Source organism: Monodelphis domestica, chromosome 8 (genome assembly GCF_027887165.1).
Source record: "Monodelphis domestica isolate mMonDom1 chromosome 8, mMonDom1.pri, whole genome shotgun sequence".
Lineage (NCBI taxonomy): Eukaryota > Metazoa > Chordata > Mammalia > Didelphimorphia > Didelphidae > Monodelphis > Monodelphis domestica.
In genome coordinates, this window is record NC_077234.1 from 199,533,532 (window position 1) to 199,559,632 (window position 26,101).

The 26,101-nt window shown below is 36.0% G+C and overlaps 1 protein-coding gene across 6 annotated transcripts in view; it reads left to right on the forward strand.

Annotated features, from left to right (window-relative positions):
• Positions 1–2,771: 2,771 nt before the first annotated feature.
• Positions 2,772–26,101, forward strand: part of RNF149 (ring finger protein 149) — a 58,100-nt gene continuing 34,770 nt past the window's right edge. For 4 of the 6 annotated variants that reach the window (XR_008913959.1, XM_007501143.3, XM_016424870.2 and 1 more), the window contains exons 1-5: positions 2,773–3,508; positions 15,546–15,796; positions 16,304–16,372; positions 20,434–20,516; positions 24,432–24,528. Coding sequence is in view for 5 of the 6 variants with exons in the window: in XM_007501143.3 (XP_007501205.1) it covers positions 3,034–3,508; positions 15,546–15,796; positions 16,304–16,372; positions 20,434–20,516; positions 24,432–24,528 (975 nt within the window). In the remaining variant the exon portion in view is untranslated. Of the gene's footprint in view, positions 3,509–15,545; positions 15,797–16,303; positions 16,373–20,433; positions 20,517–24,431; positions 24,529–26,101 lie in introns of all 6 variants that reach the window. The other 2 variants (XM_016424871.2, XM_007501141.3) reach the window with 2 other exon arrangements.

Genomic DNA, 26,101 nt, shown 5'->3' on the forward strand with positions numbered 1-26,101 from the left:
AACTTTAAAGAAGCTATAATTTTACCCATCTTACTAACTTGGCTTTAAAATAGAACTGCTTTGTCAGGATATGGTATAGATTGTGGCAATAGGTTTTATGAGGAAATTATATTTTAAGATGTTCAGGACAGTCAAGAAAAAGCACTCCCTTATAATAATAAAAGTCATCACAGAAAAATAAATCAACAAACTCCCTTCAAAGATATTCAGCTCCACATCAGAGAGTGACCTGTTCTGAAGCATTGGAATAATTTTTCCCTTCTGGCCAGTTGTCTTACACATGTTGCTTTCTGCCATGAGGGAGAAGCTTTCATTTCTAGCGATGTGTCTTCCTTTTAACTGTCACATCTTTGACTTCTTTTTCATTCGAACTTACTCTGGAGGTCATAACATGTAAGTATGACCCTTTCTTTTTTTTGTTGCTGTTGTTTAAATAAAACTTTTTTGATATCTTTTGTACTATGTGGCTTAAATTTCTGTATCTCATATAACAAAAAAATTTTTATAAGAAAAGGAGGAAGAAAAGAAATCTGTAAAACCAATCAATACAATGAAAAAAAAATCTGACAATAAATGCAGTGTTCTAGACTTGGGAAGTCCCTACCTTTTCAAAGGAGTTTGGGGTGGGGGTGGAGGAGAAACTTGTTGACATCTTCTCAGACATCATCATTTCTAAGAACTGATGGACTTGTTTCTGGATGATGCAAGAAAGGATTTGCTAAATTGTGACAAATAGCCCCATTTTATGCAATCACTTTTGGTTTAAGTACTATTGCTCCTTAAAAAATTCTGAATAAGACTGCTTATCAGATGTTATCAGTTATCAGTTTTACTTGGTTGTATAGATTGTTGGTGTTTTGTCTGACCTGTGATTTGGTTGTTAGGGACACTGGGAGGAAATGGTCTCTTATCAGAGTAAATCTGTTCTGAAATGTATAGTCTTAAATGAAGGCCTTGAAAAGTTAGGGTCAATCAGAATTTGTCTTAAGTGGAACTTCAACCTATTCCTAATTCAGAAGCAAGCCTTAGGATTACTATGCCAATCATGTATGCCAGTTAAAAAATCTACAGTGGTTGGATTCTGCTAATATCACTAAAGGAATAATTTTTAGATAAAATTTTTATTGATGCTTTTTTGTTTTTAACAGGCACTGGTCTGGCACATAGAGATTTAAAATGTTTATAGATTGGAATTTTTTTAGAAAAATGATCTACTTTGTTGCCTCTGGATATATTACATTGCCACTAGCTTTGTGTCCTTGGGCAAAATTTGATCTTTTGTTCACTGAACAAATATTTAATAACTGACTACCACCCAGAGAACTGTGTATGGTGCCAAGGATAAATCATGCACGTACTCACACACACACACACACACACACACATATAACCATCTATCTCGATTTTTTTTCATATGAACTTAATCTCAAGGTCCTAACTATGTGTGTATCTATATACCTATAGTCCCTCCCCAATAGATTTCATAAGAGCAGGGTTCCTGTATTATTTAATATTTGTAACTCCCCAGATTGGATCACATTTCTCTTCATTCAACAGGCACTTTAATCATATTGTATAATTCAGTTGAATTAAAACATGAAAATTCAAGCCTTAAGCAATATGGTCACTTCTTTCAAGTTTCCTTAGTTTTCCTATCTGCAGACCTTCAACCCCAAGATCCTTTTCAATTCTAACATTTTATGAGGCTAGGATTTAATCTTAAGAGTCAATGTGTCTCTTGAAGAGGGGTTTAAATTCTGACTACCACATATATATCCACAGTTTCTGACAGAGGAAATCATTCCCAAAAGTTTTTCAGATTCTTAACCTAAGGACTGTGAACTTAAAAACATACACACATATGTAAATACATGTATATATAAAACAACTATTCTAACATAATTGGTTTCCTTTGTAATCCTATGTATTTTATGCAGGTAAGTATGCATGAATGAATGAATGCATTTATTAAGTGCTCACTTGCAAATTACTGCGCTAAATGTTAGGGATACAAATAAAATATTTGTATTGAAAGCAAATACAGACTCTGCTCTCAAGCTCACATTTTAAAAAAATTTTTATCTTTATTTTATTTTAGTAACATTTACACATAACTTTCCCAAGGTTATATGATTCAAATTGTCTCTCTCCCGTCCCCCCCCCCCCCCAGTTGACAAGCAATTTCATTGGGAAACCTATTTCCATATTATTTATTTTTGTAAGAGTAATCTTATAAAACAAAAACTCAAAATCATATACTCAAATAAACAAGTGATAAATCAAGTTTTCCTCTGCATTTCTACAAAGATTTCGCATTAAGAGAGAGACCATCCAAAGTTTCACCTGTTCGTTAAATCGATTTTAAAATTTTATTCTGAGAAGCCCAGTTCACCAGACTGCAGAGTCCAAGAAACAAAAGAAAGGTTAAGAACTCCAGCATCAGAACTAATTCTAGGTCGCCATAATCACCTAGGTCCAATCAGTTGGCCAAATCAAGAGAAGGGTGTGACGGAATTTGGAAATGCAGCCCGCAGGCGCATAAATGCAGACCTTAGGGTTCCCTCCCAGTAACTCCTTCCATGCCCAGGTCACCAAAACGTCCAGCTCACTGAGTCTGCCCTCCCTCTTAGAGAGAAAGAGAGAGAGAGGGAGAGAGCGCGGGAGAGCGGCAAAACACACCCCTCAGGACCCGCCCACCTATATGTTCACGAATCCCAGTGGCCCTCGAGACTTGGCTCCTCCTCTTATCACCTCCTCCCGCCCCCAACCTCCTCTTCCATTGCCTCCGTCTCGAGACCTAACCTCCTAGCTGCTAGAGTCTGACCTGCGGGAGCTGACGTCCCGTCGCCCCCTCCTCACTTGCCCTTCCTCTCCGCCCCCTTTCGCCTCCTGAGAGCGCGCGCTCCTCCTTTCTAGCCTCGTGCTCGGGGCGCCCTCGGGGGGGCCAGCCCCCCTCCCGGTCGTCCCCTCAGCCCTGCCGCCGCCGCTGCCGCTGCCTCAGCCTCCTTCTTCTCAGTTCAGCGCGGCGCGGCCATGGTGCGGCGGCGGCGGCGGTGGCAGAGTGATGGCGGCGGCCTCGGGAGCGCCGTGGTCCTGCTGGCTCTAGCCTTGTGCGAGCTGCCGGGGGCCCGAGGCCGGGCGCTCGAATGGTACTCGGCCTTGGTGAGCACGGTGTACGTGGACCCGCTGACAAACGCGACGGTGCAGGGCGCCACCGAGAGTGGCCGCTACGGAGACAACTCGCCCAAGGAGAGCCTGCAGGGCCTGGTGGGCATCCCCCGCGCCCCGGGCCGCGACAGGAAGGGCTGCGCGCCCGATACCCGCTACTACGTGCCTCCTCTCGGGGGACGGACGTCCGGGAGGCGCGAGCCCTGGATCGCCCTGGTGGCCCGCGGGGACTGCACCTTCAAGGACAAGGTGCTCAACGCAGCCCGCAGAAACGCCTCGGCTGTGGTCATCTACAATGAGGAGCACTACGGAAACGGCACCAACTCTATGTCCCACCTGGGTGAGGGGCGCCCTGCCATGGGGGAAAAGGGGACGGGGGGAGGGGTGCCCGCCGTGCTGGGCCTCTGGTGTTGCCTCCGGGAAGAACGCCTCCCCCCACAAAAAAGCCACCGAGGCCCCGCTGTAGCATCTAGCAGCCGTGGGAAAGTTGCTCTCAGTCCATAGGTATTTATTAAGCACCTTCTGTGTAGGTTGTGGAGATACCTAAAATGACACTTTCTACTCCCTAAGAATTTCCCCTCCCCTCCCCCTTCTCTTCCACTCTCCTCCGCCCTTCATTCTCCTTTCTTTCCATTCCCTTCCCCCTCTCCCACTCCCTCGCCCATTTCTCTCTTTCACTCACCTCCTCCCCTCCCTCTCCTTTTCCCTTTCCCTCTCCCATCCCCCAGTCCTGAGCTCTTTGGTAGCCGGAACTGCCTTTTTTTGTTGTTGTTTTTTTTAATTCTTGTATTTGGGGTTGGCACTTAGTAGGAGCTTAATGGTGGTTGATTTATCTGGGGTTAAGTGGATTAGAGAACTGACCTTTGGTACAATTGAATAACCTGCAACCGATTATTTAATATTTCTGTAACCTTGGCAACTTTCTTATGACTTGAAGCAATTTACGGGGTTTGAGAGGTATGTGGCGCAGTGTTGTGAAAATTCAGGAAGATACAAGTTCAGATTATTAGACACTGAATAACACATTATCTCCTCACAACAACTGTTACATTATTACCATTTTACAGATAAGGAAAATAATTCTTTTTGTATCCTTAGAGCTTAGCCAGGATTTTGGCATTTGGTAGGTGCTCAATAAATATTGATAATTGATTAGGAGCTGAGAGGGATTAAAATGATTTGCCCCAAACAACCAATTTATTTATTGAGCACCAACTATATGCCAAATTCCTGGCTAATTTCCTTATCTGTAAAATGGTAATAATGATATTACCTCACAGTTGTTAGGATCATAGAAAACAAAGTGAAATAATAATAGTTGTAATTGATGTAGCAGTTTACAAATCTTGGCTGATTTGATCTTCACAACTGTCCTGGGGAGTAAGTGCTAGTATAATCTGAAGTTAAGTGACTTGCCTAGGTTGTGTCTGAGGTTGTATTTGAATTCTAGTCATTTTAACTACAGTCCATTCACTGGACCCTCAAACTGCTAACTAAAAGGTTACAGATCTGCATTGATAAGTGGGTGGCTTCTTACCTGAAATCTATGAAATTATTTTAAATATATAGATAAATATTTCATTATAATTGGTTTCTTTTGTAATTTGTTGTGTTTTATTTTGTGCATTTAAAAACATTTTGAAAAGATATCTATAGGAGTCTTGACATAAAGATCAAGAGCCTTTTCCTTATGCCAGTAATCACCTTATCATTAGATTAAGATCAAGGGAAGTATACAAAGCACAGATCTCAATATAAACTTCTGTTATTGCTGCTCAGAAAAATTGCAAAATTTGTCACCAGCTTCATTTAGAGGAAAGGAGTATAGAAAAATCGTGAACATTAGACATCAATACTCCTCTCTTTAGAAAAGATCTTTTCTTTCCCCTATAAGGTTTTCAGCAGTCATTAGTTCTATGAAAGAATGAAGCCTGCAGACTGGTTCTCTCAGCTAGCTGCTTTGGTTGAGAAATTTGAAGAAAGGGAGAGCAAAGGAGCATAGGTAAACAAAGGATTAAACATTTTTGAGTGTGAAGCTTAAGAAAAGTCTTTGTCAGTAATAATTTTCTAGTCATCTTTTATTAAGCTCAAGAAATTAGAATTTCAAACTCATAAAACATCTCCACAGATACCAGCACTTATCTCCTAGTATTGGACTATTTATTTAAATTTTTTATTTTCAATTTAACATAACAACTAAAATGAACACATACTTAATTTACATAGTAAAATGGAGCCAGGGTTATAATTGAAATTGCAAATCTTTATGCATAGCTTGCTTTTTTTAATGTATATAATTAAATAAGTTACTTTTAAAAAGCTGTCATTCCTGTTTGGTTTCTTTAGGCTTTCTGTACAATGTATTTCAAAAACCGGGTCCAATCTTCCTTTCTTCTCTCAGGCCTCCCTCCTTCCTTCTTCCCTCCCTCCCTCCTTCCTTCTTCCTATCCTTTATTCCTTCCTCCCCATCTCTTTACTTCTATTAAGAGGAGAAAGAAATTTTTAACATATAGTTAAGCAAAACATTCTAACAGTTGCTCTGTTAAAGAATGTATATATCTCATTCTGTTGCCTTTGTTAGAAATTGGGTAGCATTTTTCATAGTAGGACTTCTAGAATCTTGGTTGATTATTTAATTGATCAGAATTCTTTTTTTTTTGTGTGTAAAGAAGTAAATTTAACAATTTATTGTAATTTTAATATATTTTAAACACTCTTTGGACCTTTATAAAAATGATCATTCTATCTATAAGGGACTTAAATTCAAAAAGAAAGAAATATTAAATGCTCCCTTCATAGACTCTAATACTATAAGAATAATGAATATTTTATCTAGTGATTCAACATATAAAATCACTTTTAATACATATCATAAAACTATGTGCTAATTGTTATTTATTTCTAAGGACATTTTAGAAATACTAAATGATTAAAGATAATACCAATAGGAATATTAATATTTCAAAATAATTTGTTTGCAAATAAAATATCAACAAGAGAAATTTATAGCCCTAGCCATTTTTATGTACAAAAAAGAAAAAAAGATAGATTAATAATCAGATGTGGAGTTTTTATTTTTTTATTTATTTTTTTTATTTGTTTAAATATATTTTATTTGATCATTTCCAAGCATTATTCGTTAAAGATCATTTTCTTTTCCTCCCCCACACCCCCCCATAGCCGACGCGTAAGTCCACTGGGCATTAGATGTTTCCTTGATTTGAACCCATTGCTTTGTTGATAGTATTTGCACTAGAGTGTTCATTTAGAGTCTGTCCTCTGTCATGTCCCCTCAACCTCTGTATTCAGGCAGTTGCTTTTCCTCGGTGTTTCCACTCCCCTAGTTTATCCTTTGCTTATGAATGGTGTTTTTTTCTCCTGGATCCCTGCAAGTTGTTCAGGGACATTACACTGCCACTAATGGAGAAGTCCATTACGTTCGATTATACCACAGTGTATTAGTCTCTGTGTACAATGTTCTCCTGGTTCTGCTCCTCTCGCTCTGCATCACTTCCTGGAGGTTGTTCCAGTCTCCATGGAACTTCTCCACTTTATTATTCCTTTTAGCACAATAGTATTCCATCACCAACATATACCACAGTTTGTTCAGCCATTCCCCAATTGATGGGCATCCCCTCATTTTCCAGTTTTGGGCCACCACAAAGAGCGCAGCTATGAATATTTTTGTACAAGTCTTTTTGTCCATTATCTCTTTGGGGTACAGACCCAGCAGTGCTATGGCTGGGTCAAAGGGTAGATATTCTTTTGTCACCCTTTGGGCATAGTTCCAAATTGCCCTCCAGAATGGTTGGATCAGTTCACAACTCCACCAGCAATGAATTAATGTCCCTACTTTGCCACATCCCCTCCAGCATTCATTACTTTCCTTTGCTGTAATGTTAACCAATCTGCTAGGTGTGAGGTGATACCTCAGAGTTGTTTTGATTTGCATCTCTCTGATTATAAGAGATGTAGAGCACTTCTTCATGTGCTTGTTAATAGTTTTGATTTCTTTATCTGAGAACTGCCTATCCATGTCCCTTGCCCATTTATCAATTAGAATTTGATCAGAATTCTTAAGGCTTAAATAGTTTGTCTTAAAAATGTTGCTGCTGGATAAATTGTTCCAGGTTTTACATCAGTTCATACAAATGAATATTTGTTTCATATTGTTTCTTTTGCCATTTCTTACTGAACAGTAATCCTCTGTTCCATTCACATAACAATTTGTTCATCTATTCTCTTTTAGTTTCCAGTTCTTTGCCACTGCAAAAAGAGCTGCTAGTTATTTTTTTGAACACATGGATAATTTGTTATTTCCTTGTTCTTTTTGGGATATAGGACTTGTAGTACTCAACTGGTCAAAGATTATGCACAAGTTTAGTGATTTTTAGTCACAGTGATTTGACTTGATTAGTATAGGAGCCATTTAGTTCTGTAACCATTCAGTTCATTGAATAGCTATCATATATGCTTGGCACGGTATGAAACATCATTTGACCTTTGTGGTCAGAAGTTTATACTTTAGTAGGAAGAATTAGGCCTTCACAAATAAACACTATGCAAATATGCCCACTGAAACTTATTAAGTATAAATAATGGAATTGATAGGAAGGAAATAATTTTTTAAGTAATCTTTTTGTTGTAAATTTAAACATACATTTCAATCTGAATATGAAACTTCCATATTTTTTAAAGTGTAAAATTCTACATGGTAGGAATAAAACTATCTTCTTTACCTGTGTCACCTTCTGAATTTTTTTCCCTTATGTATATTTTAAAATGTTTTGTTGATTCTTTTTTCATCTCTTATTCCTCACTAACTTCAAAAGCCCTCTCTGGTTACCATGAAAAGATCTTTTTCAGATTGAATTGTACTTCCATAGGGGAGAGGAATTTGAACTGTATCTTGAGTGCCAAATTAAGAAGTTTAAGTTTGGTGTGCTCTGGGAAGTGAACTGGCAATTGGAAGCTGAAAGATCACTTGCAGTACTCCAGACATGAAATAGTAACTAAGGTAGTAGAGATAGGAATTGAATGAGAAGGGAGAAAAAAAACCAATGAATACAATGAATAGGAATTAATATTGATTTGAAAGTAATTTGTCAGAAGTACAGAATTCAATTCTTTAGGCTGGGTGACAGAGAATGAAAAATAGGAGAATTGGGGGAGAGAATGGTTTGGGGGGAAGGGACTGGGTGGAGAGTGAATATAATTACAGATATGTTGAGGGAAGCAGTGACCAAAGGTCAAGGTGGAAATTGCCTACTTGGAAATAGAGGACAGAACTTGGGAGTTTTGGTTTTCTGTTTTACTGTTTAATTATAACTGGGATGGATACTTTGAAGAACATCAACTGGTAAGGTTGAGATAGTGTAGCAGGCAGTTTTACCGGATAGAGTCTGAATTCTAGCTGTTTCAAAGTTCAGTTAAAGCATCACTTCCTAAATAAGGTATTTTTGATTCTCCCAACAGGTTGCTATGGCTCCCCCTGCAAAAAAACAAAAACAAATTACCTTGGGTGGTAAAAGCAATAACTTAATACCTTTCCTCTCTATGCGGGTTAGACTAGTTTTTCCTTAAAAGGTATTGAGACATTCCTTGAGACTTGCTTTGTCCTGGAGACTTTAGAGTTAAAAATGGTTGACTTCACTTCCTTATCACTTTTCTACAAAGCAGCCCCTAGCAGCTTGAAGGGCCTCTGATTGGTTTGAAATGGGGTCTTACTTAATTATTATGGGCGTTGTTTAATCAACTCAATAGGGTTGATGGTACTTAAACTTGTGGAAGGAATATCCTTCATCTGCTATGGCTTACTAGTGTCCTATTTTGTTTTAATATCAATCTAAACAACTAGCCTAGTTAGAATACTTTCTATTTACAGAAACTAGATTTAGGTCTAGAAGAGACCTTGGATGTTATATTAGCCAAACCCTCTCATTTTACATTGAAGCTGAGAGAAGTTAGGTGATTTAACCCAATATCATAACAGCTAGTTAGTATCTGAAGAAAAATTCTTACTCTGACTAGCATTCTTTTCACTGCACCATACCAACACTGCCTGGACCTTATATTGTGAATATAGTGAATCCTCCAAGTAAAAAGTAAGTTCCTTTGAATAGGAACTGGTTTTGTTTGTTTGTTTGTTTTGTCTTTGCCTGACACATGGAATTGAAACAGTTTTGTGGCCTTAAGGCAAATTTCTTAACTTCTCAGGGTCTCCTGTTGTCCCTCAACTCCCATTCCACCCTTAATTGGGAGGTTGGACTTTTAAAAGAGCTCTTTCTCTGAGATGACATTTTAGGATTATAGGATTCTGTGAATAAAAGGATTGCCCAGTAGCCTTGTGGACTTCCAATACTTCTTCCATTTCCTTCTTTTAGTGCTTTTTCTATTACAAATAGCTCACTTTTATTTCATTTATTTATTTAATTTTTGAGAAAAAATTTTAAAACCGTTACCTTCCGTCTTGTAGTCACTACTGTGTATTGGATCCAAGGCAGAAGAATGGTAAGGGCTAGGCAAGGGGGTTAAGTGAAATGCCCAGGGTCACACAGCTGGGGAAGTGTCTGCGGCCACATTTGAACCTAGGACCTCCAGTCTCTGGGTCTGACTCTCAGTCCACTGAGCCACCCAGCTGCCCCCAGCTCACTTTTGTAAATAGCTTTTTTATACATTATCTCACTTAATTCCTCTTTATAACAACCCTCTAAATGAGATAATGCAATTTCCATTTTACAGATAAAGAAATTGGTTCAGGTGGTAACATCTGACAGAACTTAATTCTCTGACCACTAAACTCAGTGATCCTACAGTTGCCTACCAAATTCTGTTCAGATCTTCTGGCCTTAACGGAGAATTCAAATAAGTAGTGTTAATTACCTAGTATATATATTCCATAATTCTAGTAGATACTTCATAGCTCTGTGATCTTGGGCAACTCATATGACCTCTCTGGACCTTGTTTCCTTGTTAGTAAACAATTGGGGTTGGTATTGACTGATTTTCAAGGCTCTTTCTAGTTTTTAAGTTTAGCTCCTATGGGAACATAACATTTCTGAAGCTTGGTACCTGTTTTCAAGAACTAAATTCCAGACCTCCATTGAGGATGCTCAGCATTCATATCTACTCATTACTCACTCAGCTTCCCTTTGTATATTGTGTTCCTTGTTAGATTGTAAGCTCCTTGAGGCAGTTTTTCCTTTTTTCCTTTTTATGTTTGTATCTCTAGTGCCTAACGCAGAGTAGGTGCTTAATGCTTATTAATTATTAACTAGTAGAATTTACAGATTGAAAAATCTACATTTTGTTAGGAGAAGGTGAAAATAATTTTCTGTTGTATATGCAGGAAGTTCTTTTTCCAGTTAAGATGCATTTATTTTCTCTCCCACCCAAAAAGAAAAACAACACCCTTGTAACTTACATAATTAAGCAAAACAAATCCCTACATTGTCTATATTAAAAACATGCCTCAGAAATAGGTACCATACTGTTCATCAGTCCTTTGGAAGGAATCATGATTGGTCATTGCATTGATCAGAGTTCTTAAGTCTGATGTTTATCTTCATAATATAATTTTTACAGTTTATAATAATCATTATTAATAAAGTACATATAATTAGGAAATATGCTTGGTTTTGCTGTTATTAGACATGCATTTGTTCATCTGGTAGAAACTTAAAATATTTAAAGAAAAAATTGAAATCAAATTCCTAAGCAGCTGACAAGGTAGTTTTGATCCGATTATCTTTTATTCCAAATGCCTATCTTCTCACTACCTTTGTGGGATAGGGGTAAGGGGAAGTGAAAACAGGAAAAGAGATAAGATTCTAGATGAAACTAAAATAGCATTCAGAATCTACCCTTTAATTTTATTAACTAACACTTTTTACCCCCATAGTCTGAAGTGGATAGTTAAAGAATTCAGTAAACAAGTGATTCTAATATCACCAGTCATTCTGTACTAATCTAGATTGGAAATGGAATTTCTCTCCTTTCCCAGTTAATGACAGCCTTTGATTCTTGAAGGTTTCCATATTTCTTTTAGGGGTAGTTCCATTCAATTAGGGGGATAGGGTACTAGATAGGGTAATTATTCTTTTTCCTTGTCATTAAAACCAAGAAGACATTTGACTCTCCTTTTCCAATTTCATCCATAGTTTTGAGTAGAATGGGAAAAGACATCCAAAAGAATATGCTACCATAAGCAGTTTTTGGGGCAGAAATTCTAATCTGTTGAGGAGGAAATAAAAGTTTATTTTACAAAATCTAAGATTCCTTTTTGATCTGTGATCCATTTAAGGTCATGGCTAGAGTTAAAAAGAGAATCAAGTGGGGGCAGCTAGGTGGCTCAGTGGATTGAAAGCCAGGCCTAGAGACAGGAGGTCCTAGGTTCAAATGTGGCCTCAGACACTTCCTAGTTGTGTGACTCTGGGCAAGTCACTTAAACCCCATTGCCTAGCCCTTACCACTCTTCTGCCTTGAAGCCAATACACAGTATTGACTCCAAGATGGAAGGTAATGGTTTTTAAAAAAAAAGAGAATCAAGTAATATCAAATCAATTTACAAAAGCATCCCTAGTAAGCCTCCTTCCTCCCCATTGAGAAACTTGAATTAGATTGTAGTTTATTTATGCAATTCCATCATGGATTGTGAGCCTTTTTGGTGTAATGGAATAAGTGCTTATTGGCCAGAAAAATATGCTTTTTACACTCCCTTTCAATAGAAGTTCTTGTTTTTGGCCATTCTGATTTTGTGTCCTTAAAAATCCATAATTTTCCAAGTTAAAACTCTTCTTTCTGTCTCTTGTTTTATAAGTAAAAAATGTTGTACAAGAAAACAAAACTTTTGAGTTTAGAGAATAGCAAAAATATTCTGGTTTTAGTATCAGGATGGATAACAGATGTCTGGGTCTATTTAACTATTTTAGGGACTTTTTTTTCTTTTTAAACATTTTAGTGATGTTTAAATACCCTTTTACACTCTTAAAAAACAGCAATGCATTTTCCAGTGGTTCCACTCCACTCCCAATAGAACTTCCCCTTGTAACAAGTAAGAATAGTCAAACAAAATGTAATATAGCAATGATGGAGAACCTTCGAACCTTTTAGAGATGGAATACAGGGCCAAGCCCCTGCCTCACCCTCTCAACCCCCTACACACACACAGGGGAGGGGAAGAGTTCTATTGGGCTGCTAGACAGAAGGTTGGGTGATGTGAAAAATTGTTGTCAGGCATTGTGGAGAGGGGGATGGGAGCAGCTCTGCCTAATTCCCTCTGCCTTTAAATTAATGAATGGGGGGGGGGCAGCAGGGTGCCCACAGAGAGCTCTCTGTGTGCTGTCTTTGGCACCTGTGCCACAGGTTCACCATCACTGTAATATAGCCGTCATTCTTGATCTAAAATTGTGTATGTTTAGAGGGAAAGGCTTACATTCTCTCCCCTAATGTTGACTGTTAGCTTCTGCAAACAAGATGTAATATCTTAATCCTATTTTTCAATTGAATACTTAGTCTGTTTCTCAACCTAACTAAAACTGAAAGCCTACCTGGCTTTGTGGTACTTACTAGATATTATTCACTGCCATAGTTATATCCATGAAGCATTGAAAGGCCTCTAGTAAAGACAGATTTAGTGTAATAAGTCATTTTCAGGTCTGAAATATTTATCTGTCACAATAATAGCTAGCAAAACTGAAGCAAACAAGTGGTTAAGCGGCTTGCCCAAGGACATACAACTACCTAGTGTCAGAGGTAGAATTTTACTGGACTTTGGCAAGATTAAAAAACAAAAACAAAAAGCTTTAGGATTTCTCCCAAACTGTACTGAAACATAATGAATCACTGTAGTTGCAAGTTTTGAGCTATTCAAAATTATCATTTTGCAAAATATGGTAATTGGTTCCAACCATAGTGTGATATAAAATAAAATGATCATGTGAGAATTGTTATTCCCATTAATTTGGACCTAGCTTTATGAACTTAATACCAATTCCTTAGTTGTTAAGGGAAAAGAGTTAATTTGTTCTATTATCCTACTCATTTTTTTCCCTACTCTTCCCCACCCTTTTTTGGTCTCTCATGTAAAAACAAACTGTTCCTTGGCTCCTTTAGCAGAAGGGGAAAATTGACGTGAAAAAGAATTTTAAATCACTCACCTTGGATTTTTCTCCACCCCCCACCCCTAGGCTGTTTTAATTAGTTTTTAATAAATTGTATTTTGGATGTTTAAAGAGCAATAGAAATATACTCAGAAACAAAAAAAATCTGAAATATGCAATAATAATGCTTTTTGGCAATTTATACTCACTCTGCTTCTCTACACATATTAGACTCAGAACTTTCTTTGAGTCTTTCTAGGTTCTTTGAGATATATCTTAAGAAATGACCTTGTTACAATTAATTGCCAATATAAAACCAAATTAAAACGTGCATTTTTCTTTGAATTTGCTATTTAGACTGGTTCCTAAATTTTCTTGTTACTTTCAAGATCCAAATTTAAAATGTTAAGTTTGGGCCTAAATGGTAAAAGAATCATAGAATTTTAGAGGTGGTAAGTAAGGACTTTTGAGATTATTTCTCTTTATGGAGAGAGGTCATTTCTTTTTATGAATAAGAATAGATACCCAGGGATTGAGGTGACTTGGTGACCTACAGGATAGAGTCAGAAGGACTTGATTTCAAATGCAGTTTTAGACTACTAGCTATGTGATCATAGGCAAGTTATATTAAGTTTAAGTTTAACCTCAGTTTTCTTATCTCCCAGGATGTTGTAAGGATCAAATGTAATGGTTGCTATTATACTTAGTTACATGTATGTCATTTGAGTAAACAAACCCATGTCTACCTCATTTGAAGTGACCTAAAAAGTGCATAGAAGTATTATAAAGGTCGATGTGAATAGAAATGGTTAATAGTAGATTAGTGATAAAATTTACAGAAATTCTTTTGGACTGGGAATGGAGCATTTTTCCATTCTCAGAATACTGTGCCTTATTAGCTCCTTGCTGGTCTAAAGTTCATATATAAATTTTAAAATTATGTCTAGTACATTGAAAGGCTTAACAGCTAGGGGAAGTGTAGAACAAAATTTAGGGAATTTTTTTTCTTTTATTCTATGCCAGATATATGGAAATATAATAGCTTTTACTTTAGGAGTAAACAGTATTTTCCTTCTATCTGCCAATTAGGGCAGGAACCAGAGTAGTGTAATGTGAGTTAAACAAGCCTGACTCTCTGGTAGTCTACACTGTAAAGTGAATATCACGTAAAAGAGAGGTTAAAGATAAGGCAGAGATAATAAGAACTGAATAACCTGTTTTTATTTTTTATTTTATTTTTAAAAAACTTTTATATTTTAAGAATTTAACCTTTTGAAAAACTTTACCCAACTTTTTCCAATGGGCATTGTATGAAACCATGTATTATTGTAGTCTGGTTTGGAAGAGATCATAGGATAGAGAAGCGAAAGAAAAAAAATTGCCACTTAAGATCTTGGACTTAACTAGTGGCAGAAGTAGAAGAAATATAACTCAGTTCCCCAGATGCATAGCATTTCCTACTGAATTGTTCCTTCTTGTCTATAGCACTCAATATAGCATTCATAATCTTAGACATTTATTGTTTTTAATGGCTCCTTATTAGATTATGGTCCAACTAAAGTGGACTAATTGCCCCAATATTCCTCAACCCTCCTTTCTACCTTTATGGTTCCTTCATGGTTCCTATTTCTTGTACTCCTTTCCTAACTCTCATGGCCAACTTGGCTTATTCATTTTATACTTGTCAAGGCAAAGCTCAAATGATAATTTTCGAAGAACTGTATATGATCCCTCCATCCCCACTAATAGAATAGCATTTGGGGCCTTTCCTAGGGCCCTTAAACATTCTCCCAATTAATACAGTATTTTTATTTCTTATGCTCATATATTGGATTGTAAGCTCCAAGAATTGTTTTATGCATCTTTGTATTTCCCATAGTAGGGTTACTCAATGAACTCTGCATAATTATTCTGTATATAAAATAACATGTATATGAACTGTTTTTGAATATCATAATATGGGACAAGCCTATAGATAAAATATCTTATACTTTTATATTATATAGTGCCTTATAATTATAAAATACTTTATAGACATTCTTGTTTGACCGTGACACCACTCTCATGCAAGTAGTATTATCCTCATCTTTTGTAGGTGGTGGTGAAGTGACTGCCTAAAGGTCTCATGGACAGTAAGTGGCAGTTAGAACTTGTCTAATAAGTTGTAAACACTTTGTAACATTGTTCATAATCACTTAAATGCTTGTTGAATTGAATTTAAGCCCAACTTACAGCCTATGTGCATAATATTGATCCACTTTTTTCTTTCCCCAACAGGGACCGGAAATACAGTGGTAATTATGGTTAGTTATCCAAAAGGAATAGAAATTTTGGGGCCAGTGCAAAGAGGAATTCCAGTTAAAATGACCATAGAAGTTGGTACACGCCATGTGCAAGAGTTCATCAGTGGTCAGTCTGTTGTGTTTGTAGCCATTGCTTTCATCACCATGATGATCATATCATTAGCCTGGCTAATATTTTACTACATACAGCGTTTCCTATATGCTGGTTCACAGTTTGGAAATCAGGTAATTATGGATAAACTTTAAAAAAATTTTTTTTAGTAAAACATCTTTGATATTTGGAAGTCATTTGAGAATTAAAATTCACTATAATGCTATTCCTATTTGATCCTTTGGGAAAATATATTTTAGTTGCTAATTTGAATGTACTCAACATATTGAATGTATTCAAATATATTTTGAATGCACAGAGAACATTTTGACCGTAATTACTCTGGGTTACTGGAAGATGAATGAAGTAATTTCAGGTATGGGTCATAATTTCCTCTGGTTTTGATCATTTGATTTGATTTGTCTCTTGATGGCACATAAATTTTTTTTCAGTCTTTTCTTTTAGTCATTCTTAGGCACAGGCAAAAAGACTAAGCATTGTTATAAATTAGAATTTCATCTGATATGTATTGTTGGAAGAGTTTCCTACATCCATAAAATTCATTACATTTTAAATTCCTTAATGTTTCTACTAAAGTAAATTTTAAGTTCAAATAATTATAAATGTATTCTTTTTCAAAGAACCATAGAAAAGAAACAAAGAAAGCTATTGGGCAACTTCAACTTCATACTGTAAAGCGTGGAGACAAGGTAATGGCTAATGCTTTTACTTTTATGTCTTATTTATGTTTCCGTGTAAGAAAAAAAAATGAAGGTTTTGACTCGTTACACGACTAATTTTTTTTCTTCTGAAGGCAAACAGGGTTAAGTGACTTGTCCAGGGTCATACAGTTGGTGTCTTAAGCCAGACTTTAAGTTAAGAAAATGAATCTTTGTGACTTCAGGCCTAGTATTTTATCCACTACACCATCTACTGGCCCCATGGCTAGTCTTTTAAACAGGAGATGTGTCCAAGAGAAGTTAGAGTAGGCAGAAAAAACAAATTACAAAAGAAAATTTAAGTATATAACTAGTTTCTAAAGATTCTGGCAGTTTTCAGATACACACACACACACACAATTTAACTTCCATTCTTGTTTTGTTTTAATTTTAAAACTTAAAAACCAGATAATTTTAATGAATAATCTAAGTTCAAAATAATACTAGTTTAAAAAATTTCTTTAAGAAATGACATTTTGTAAACTCCTTGGTATTTCAGGTTATTGGGAGATAATTTGTTTAAAGAAGTTAAAAAATACCTGAGCACATTAAAAAAAACCTATAGCTATGACAACATTTTTTGTTCTTGGTATATTTGTGGTATGTAAAAATACTGTTACATTCTATAAATTTATTGTAATGACATTCTACCTTTATTATTTTGCAACAAACATCAGAATAATTGAACCAGAATAAGATTACCATTAAAAAAAAAAGCATGCTTACTAATTCAGGAATCTTAGACTGATCTACTTAAGATATTAAAACATATTAGAGGGGGCAGCTGGATGACTCAATGGATTGAGAGCCAGGCCTAGAGATAGGAGGTCCTGGGTTCAAATGTGGCCCCAGACACTTCCTAGCTGTGTGACCCTGGGCAAGTCACTTTAACCCTCATTGCCTAGCCCTTACCACTCTTCTGCCTTGGAGCCAAGGTAAGGGTTAAAAAAAACCAAGGTATTAGAGATTCAATAGATGATGTTTGGGTGATGTTCTAAACTAAATATTAAATATTGATAGCACGAAATATTTAAAATAAAAATACTTAAACATTTTTCAACGTTTTTACTAGTAATTCTTTCTCTAGCTTTTTATAACAACATATAAATACTTGGAATTTTACACAGCATTTTACTTTTTATGAACAAATCTTAAAAATTTATTAGATCAAGATTTTTTAGATGGCACCTTAGATGGCATGGTTTCTTCTTAGAAAATACTATCTTGATGTATTTGGGCTTTTTGAATTATAATTTGTAATGTAGTTTTTGCTCCAGATTAAGCGTTTACAATGTGTTTTTTTGTTTGTTTAATGATCAATGACCATGGATGGCAAGTTCTCAGTTAAAAAATGGCCTCAGACACCTCCTAGCTTGTGACCCTGAGCAAGTCACTTAATCCCAATTAATCTTTATTGCCATTCTGCCTTGGAACCAATACTTAGTAATCAATTCTAAGACAGAAGGTAAGGGTTTTAAATAAATTTTTTAGAAAGAGTGAACACGCACAGTTTTCTTCCTGCCCTTAAGCTGATAGTTGGGGCAGCTAGGGTAAGTAACACAGTGGAGATCCAGGACTGGAGTCAAGAGGATCTGGGTTCAAATTTGACCTCAGGTACTTCATAGCTTTTTGACCCTGACCAAGTCACTTAACCCTGATTGTCTAGCCCTTACCACTCTTTTGTCTCAGAATTGATAATGATAGAAGGTAAGGGCTTTCTAAAAAAAAGAAGACACTAATGGTAACTTTCTCAGTCCAGTAGGACCTTGTTTTACACAAACTTCAACACATATGAATTCAAATATATATGATTGGCAATTAAAAAAAGAAAGGCAGAAAAATATGTAAAAAAAATATGTTAAATTGCATGCTAAATCTCATCCCATTTTCCCAAACTGTATAAAGTCTCACAGTAGTTTGCTCAGTAATGCTCATCTTTGCTCTGAGAAGCATTAATGTGAATCTTCACATTGTTTTGTGCCAAATATTATCTTGTATCAGTTTTTATCTGGATTTATGACTTATAACATGTCGAACACATCAAAGCTGTGTGTCTTTGTTTCATTAATATCATTTAGTTGTTAGTAATGGCTCCAAAGCACAAAAATAGTAATGCTAGTAGTTCTGATAAGCCTAGGAAAAGTCAGAAAATGCCTTGGGTATGTTCATATAAAAATAATTAAAAGAAATTTTAAATAAAGATATTTTATTTTGCTAATTACGTGTAATAACAATTCTCCAAATAAGTTTTCTTAAATAATATAATCCAAATTGTCTCCCTTCATTCTTTCTCTCCCCCTTCCTGGAGAGAGTAAGTAATTTGATCTGAGTAATATGTACTATCATGCAAAACATTTTTCCATATTGTTCATTTTCATAAGAGAATACTCATATAAAACTAAAACCCAAATTAACAAATGAAAAATCATATGCTTTGATTTGCATTCTCTTTCTCTGGAGGTGGATAGTGTTCTTTGACCTAAGTCTCTTAAGAATTTCTTGGATCATTGTATTGCTTTGAGTAACTATCATATTTAGTTGTTCCACAATATTGCTGTTTACATGTCCAGTGTGTTCTGGTTCTGCTTATTTCATTCTGCATCAGTTCCTGCAGGTCTCTCCAACTCTTTTTTTTTTTTTTTAGTTTTTAAAACATTTTATTTGGTCATTTTCATACATTATTCATTGGAAACAGATCATCATCCCCCCACCCCCACCCCCACCCCTTCCCTTCCTCTGGGTATCACATGTGTCCTTGCTCTGAACCCATTTCCTTGTTGTTGTATTTGCATTAGGGTGCTCATTTAGCCTCTCTCCTCGATCCTGCCCCCTCAACCCCTCAACCCCTGTAGTCAAGCAGTTGCTTTTCCTTGGTGTTTTTACTCCCTCAGTTTGTCCTCTGCTTGAGGATAGTTTTTTTCTCTCATAGATCGCTGCAGATTGTTCAGGGACATTGTAAAGCCGTTACTGGAGAAATCCATTACGTTCGATTATACCTCAGTGTATCAGTTTCTGTGTACAATGTTTTCCTGGTTCTGCTCCTTTCGCTCTGCATCACTTCCTGGAGGTTGTTCCAGTCTCCATGGAATTCCTCCACTTTATTATTCCTTTTAGCACAATAGTATTCCATCACCAACATATACAACAATTTGTTCAGCCATTCCCCAATTGAAGGGCATCCCCTCATTTTCCAAATTTTTGCTGCCACAAAGAGCGCAGCTATGAATATTTTTGTACAAGTCTTTTTCCTTATTATCTCTTTGGGGTACAGACCCAGCAGTGCTATGGCTGGATCAAAGGGCAGACAATCTTTTATCACCCTTTGGGCATAGTTCCAAATTGCCCTCCAGAATGGTTGGATCAATTCACAACTCCACCACTCTCCAACTCTTGAAGAAATGTTTATTAAATAATGGGTTCACTATTATGCAGTTTTCAATTTACTCTAAGATTCTTGGAACATATTGATTTCCTAAGACAAGGTCCTACTGTTATTAAGTTGCTTGGGATGTGGGGATGGGAATAGATTAAAAGTATGAAATTTAATAATATTTTTATCCTTTGGTTACATTTTAAAAATAGTTCTAAAAAACATAAACGGGATATACTTTGTCATTTATTTATTTATTTAAACCCTTACCCTTCCTTCTTGGAGTCAATATTGTGTTTTGGCTCCCAAGGCAGAAGAGTGGTAAGGGCTAGGCAATGGGGGTTAAGTGACTTGCCCAGGTTTACACAGCTGGGAAGTGTCTGAGGCCAGATTTGAACCTAGGACCTCCTGTCTCTATGCCTGACTCAATTCACTGAGCCACCCAGCTGCCCCCTTACTTTGTCATTTATGCAATCTTTAGAACATGAAAATTGGTTTGACATTATTAAACTTTGGGCTGTCATAAATTTTCATTTTACATTTAATTTCTTGGCATGATAACTTATTAGTGATTTAAAAAAACTAACATTCTTTCATCTTTGGCATTTTGGCTCACTAAACATTAAGTTGTGATTCACTTGTTTTATTAAGAATATAATTGCTGTTACTTTTCCTCCTATAGGGAATTGATGTTGATGCTGAAAATTGTGCAGTATGCATTGAAAATTATAAACCAAAGGATATTGTTAGAATTCTACCATGCAAGTATGTTTCGTACTTCATTATCTATTTTCCTACCTTAAAATTATTACTTGACAGGTTTGTTCACTACTACTAATGATAAACAGTTCTTTGTCTTTTGTATACTACTTTAATTTATTTTAGTAATGTCTTTGATTTGTAATATTACTTAAAAATTTTTTTGCTTAGCATGAAAATTAGACTATTTTTGAGATTTTAGTTCATTATTTAGTATTATCTATAAATATAGATTGTTTGGGGTGGTCAAGGGTTCATTGGAACCTGTTTAGAATTATGCGGCCACATAGATATAGTGTAAGGGTTAAAATTAAGGTTTTGACTAAAATATATGATTCAAAGTATTATTGCTCAAAGTCAAGTTTCCTTTAATAGCTTTTATTTACAAAAGAGGTGGAAAGAGTGAAAGTAGAGAAATACAAAAGGGTAGAGAAGACATTAACCTACTCAGCCAGGACTTTCAACCTGAATTAAACTCTCCAGAAGATAGGAAGGGAAAGCCAGCTATCCACTGACCTTAAGTTCCCTCTAAGAGGCAGGTCAAGACAATGACTTGAGCTAAAGGTACTTCCTTGAGCTGACCTTCTTGAAGCTGACTTCCTTCTTGAAGTCCACTCCTTGAAGCTGACTTCCTTCTTGGAGTTGATTTCCCTAGTCCCAGAAATTCAGGGCCTTTTATTGTGGCTCATTGTCCCTTCCCCCTTTCACAAGGGCCAATTTGCTTCCAAATTGTCTAGCTCTGTCCAGGGGGCAGTGTTTGTGGGATTTACACCTTTTATCCTCTGAAGGCCAATTTTTCATCAAAAGATTCACAGTTTCCTGATTGAATTTCTAAGGGTGTGAATTCTCTTAGTGGTTTGCCAGCTCCTCTATTTACTTAGTTCAAGCTTTTGTTGATTCAATTAAAAGGTGTGTTAACTCAGTGGGCAAAGGGAACAAAGAATTCCCTTTTCACAATATCAGTGATCTTTTGTCTTAACATGTGTATTTATGCACATATGCAAATACACACAAGTTATATATTTATTGGCCTTCTTTCCAACCCTTTGATTTAAAGAACCAAATGACTGAGAAATGGAAAAATAGGTGATTATCGTTGTTGGGGACCATGTTCATTCATAACAGAAAGAATCCACACCAGAAAGAGACACACCAACGCAACGAGTGAGAGTTATTAGAAAAACAGAAAGCATAGATATAAGGAGAAGATAAGTGGATGTGGTAGTGAATGCCAGAACATTGCAAAAGAGAAAATTCTAATGCAAGGTGATATGAAACTTTTGTACCATTAAATTATTCTATTTAGGAAATGAGTGAAATAAAAAGTACTAAAGGAGTTTCCCCTCCCCCTTACTATAAAGTTCCTTTATGGTTACACTTATAAGAATTTTATCAGTGTTGGAAAATCATGATGATTTTGAAAGAAGAGTTAATTATGCCCTTCTTTTAAAAGAACTTTTTGCTCAGCATAAGGTGTTCTCTTAGAAATAAATTACTACCTGCTTCAAGTCTTGTTTTTTTTCTTGTTTAATTATACTTTATACTTGTTCAAGGCATATAGCAGATAATTATTTTACTTTGCATTCTCAAAAGTGCTTCATAGTCATTTATTAGAATAAGAGTTAATCAAAACCAAACTCAAATGAAGTTACTTGAATACAACTGTGTTTAAATCTATAGTTCTTGATTTGTATTTAGTAATAATACTTTTTCAGTTAACTAAAGTTTTAGAAAGTAATAACATATTGAGAGCTGTTACTTTTTTTGGCATGGAGATGGGGTGAAGAGGGGAAGGCAAGAGGATATTGGTCTTCCAACTTTCTTGCCTATGTTTAGAAAATGTATTATAAAAAAAGGAGTTTAATTTGTACCCGGAGGGGTTAAGACTTTCAGTATAGAGAGAGTATTGAGAGGGAGAAAGAGAGGATACTCCCCCCTTTGCAAAGCAGGTTCAGGGGAGACAGCAGATGCAATGGGTTGGCTCAGACAGAGAAGAGAGGGTTTGAAGATTTTCCCTCTTCTGCCTTCCCTCCTTGGCTAAAGCTGCTTTCATCAATTCATTCTTGTCCCTCTTGTCCTCCTTCCACTACTCGAGACCAAAAGGCTTCCCCTTGATCTGTTCGCTCACACTCAGCTTGGGGAACAGATAACTTTTAATGTCAGCTCAATCAGGTAATACAAAAGGAATAATGGGCAGGGAAGAATGGGAAAAGGAATGTGGGGAAAGGGGGTCCCTGTCTGTATCTAAACCCTTTCCCCTCCCTCCTCGAGTTTGGGGGGAACTCGGGCCTTGGCAGCCTGAGCCCCCTGAGAGAAAGTCAGGTGGACTCACCCCTGGGCAACAGGAGCTGAGGTAAAGTCTGCTCAGGTTTCTCTTCAGAAAGTCCCTTCAATTGTGAAGTGTTGGGGGGAAAGACTTCCAGTTGCCAGCAGGAAAAGTGGGTAACCCTCAGGAGAAAGTCTTTATCTACCTCTCCCCATATCTACCTCTCCCCACTGAGGGCCTCATTGCTCTCTCCTCCAGCCAGAGTCTTCTCCAAATTCCCCCTCCCCTGTCGAGGTGATCAATTTCACACACTCTTCAGCCTGGCACTTTTCTTATGTGCCAGCCTCTGTCACAAAGCACAGTGCTTACTCACAATCTTGATAGTGGAAGTTTTCAACCTGTTCCATTTTTCTAACCCCTCTTTAGGCACGTTGATCACCCTCTCCTACTAGGGACTCACTATGAATGCCAGACAATGCAGACATTTTTACTTTAGCTCAAATTCAGCTCAGTATTCCCAAACTCCGGTGATCCACCAGCTTCAGCCTCCCCTGCAACAAATGACTAGGCATGTACCCCCATGGCCCACTAAGATTTTTCTTTGCATAGCGTAGGATAGTTTAGAATGGACCTTTCTGAAGACAGTGGGAAAGATAAAAATTGTGGTTTTCCCCATTTTATTTTCCAGTTGGAAAATATGAAATCAATGAAATACTCAGAATTAAATAGCAAGTTCTTAAGTGGGTATTTGAATTAATTCTTCCTAAATTAGGCCTATACCTTGTCACCAATTAATATCATGTTTATAGTATACATCCTTATTTATTTTCTGTATTTAGATGAAGATTTAAATTAGCATGGTAGGTTTCTTTTATTATAATAATTTTTCTAACCCATCTCATCTTTCATAAATTAATGAAACAAATGAAAAAAATAATTTCCTACCTATACTCAAGTTAATAACTTATTAGACACTTCAGTTCATTTCATTAAACTCTTTCATGGTTCTTCTGTACTGCATTTAGTGGAACTCTCCTTTTAATATATATGCCATGAAATGAAGGCAATATATTTATGTTTGAATTATTGTCTATTTTTTAATATGATGTATAAATTGGGTAGTAAAATTAAGGTGACCTAAGATGTGTTCTTCACAGAGTATTTAATCTCATTATTTTTCATTATTGTCTTTTTAATGCATTTGTGAATAGGAAAGGATATCAGGAGTCTAAACTGCGCTATAACATTATAATTAAGTATGCATTTAAGTTGTTAGATCTTCTGAAATGGCTTTTGAGTATTTTTTTTTTTGGTAAAGGTTTTTTCAAATGCAAGATATGAAAGGAAGGAAACCATTTGACCAATAAAAGTGGGGAGGTAGAATTTGGGGGAGATTTGCTAATATTTACCCCAAGTAGAAGATTTTCTCATTAAATATTTTGAACAAAATTATCTTTGTACTAGGAAGATCTTCCTTTTTTATTCCTCACATTGTACTTTTTAACATGTAACCCAGAAGATTTGGAATGATTTTAATAGGTTGATAATTGAGTTTATTTTTACTACAACTTTGCTAGGATAAGTAACACAGTTTGTATTCACATATAAACTGTGTTCTTATTTTGAAATGTTAATGTATACTTAATATTTTTTAGGCATATTTTTCATAGAACATGCATTGACCCCTGGCTTTTGGATCACCGGACTTGTCCAATGTGTAAACTTGATGTCATCAAAGCTCTAGGATACTGGGTAAGTTAAATTTTTGTATTCAGTATCCCACCCAACTATGTGATATACTATATTTTAATCCTAAATAGAGGGAGAAACGTAAAAGTGATCTCTTAAAATCTTTATGATTCACATGCAGAAAAACTACTTACATTTAAAATGTAAACAAATTACTTTGGGAAAGGATAAGGAGGTAATCCTCAAGTAGTATTATTTTTAATTATGAAATAGTTCTTTCAAGGGTGTTTAATTCATCCAACTTATGGAGAAGGTTTGTAATTCAGCAAACATTCACTAAGCACCACATGCAAGTCACTATCTAGACAATAGGAACGCATTATGAAATAACCTGCTTTCAAGAAGTTTAAGGGATAAGGCAAATACACACAGGTCTGATACAAAGTATAAGGTGACAGAGGCGATCAATCAATGAGCATTTCCTAAAGTATCTCATGTGCCAGTAACTAGAGACTGGGGATAAAAATAAACTAATGGCATTATTACTAATCTCAAAAAGCTACATTCAAACAAGGAAGGCATTAAGTGATATATAAGTATTTTGTAAAAAAAGAGAACAAATACAAAATTTGCCTTCAAGTTGGCTTTTCCACATAAAGGTGGAATATATAACACATATAAGTATATGTAATGTTGATATAAAATAATTGGATGTGGTAGCTCTTGAGCCATGATGATAAGAAGGCACGCAGAGACCTCTTTGTGGGCACCCTGGCTTGGCCTGCTGGGAGCCTAGCCATATCCCCAAATGCAGGGGGTGGGGCACTCTAACCTTTCTCTACCAGTTTGCATATTAGAAATTTGAATGAATGGAGAGGGGTGATACAGTTTTGTTTTGTTTTTTAAGTATAAAATCTTTACTCAAACTCTTTTAAAATAAAAACTAAACAATTAGAACATGTGGGCAGAAAAATTAGCAGCTATGCACAAAATTAACATTACATAATAAATATAATTAGAATCATTGCATACAGAACCATATTATAATAATTGCTTTAAAAATGATTTGTAATATAATAAATGTTATCTATCAGATTTCTTTATGAAAAAAGAGTATTGTTTAAAGTAGGTCAGTCCTATTTTGTCCAGTTTTACTATCCAAGCATTACATTTTATAAGATGATATGGAGAATATATTTTAGAGACTGAATTAGTGAGTCTTGTCAAACTAAGTGAGGCAAATTTTTTGATTGTAAGTGCACTAATAACAGCATGGTGAGAGAGCTGACATTTTGACCAAAAGGGGAGGAGATGCAAAAACTGCATTAGAAAAAGTATAAAACCTTATTTGGTGTAGTAAGAGAACAAATAGCCCTAAATAGTTCATCAGCTTCTAAGAGTTTTCTCACGTGTTAAGGAAATAAAATAATATTAGTAATAAGAGAGAGCATGCCAGAGTGTGTAAAGAATTATAGCTTTAGGACTTATAAACACCTGGGGACAATCCCACCTGTGATACATATTGATTCTTGACACCAGACACATTGAAGACTAGTTCACAACAATAATTTAAGTAAAGTACACTTCTTTATAGGAGTTGCCTATTGAAATTCCAGATTCAAATTGCCTCCTGCCA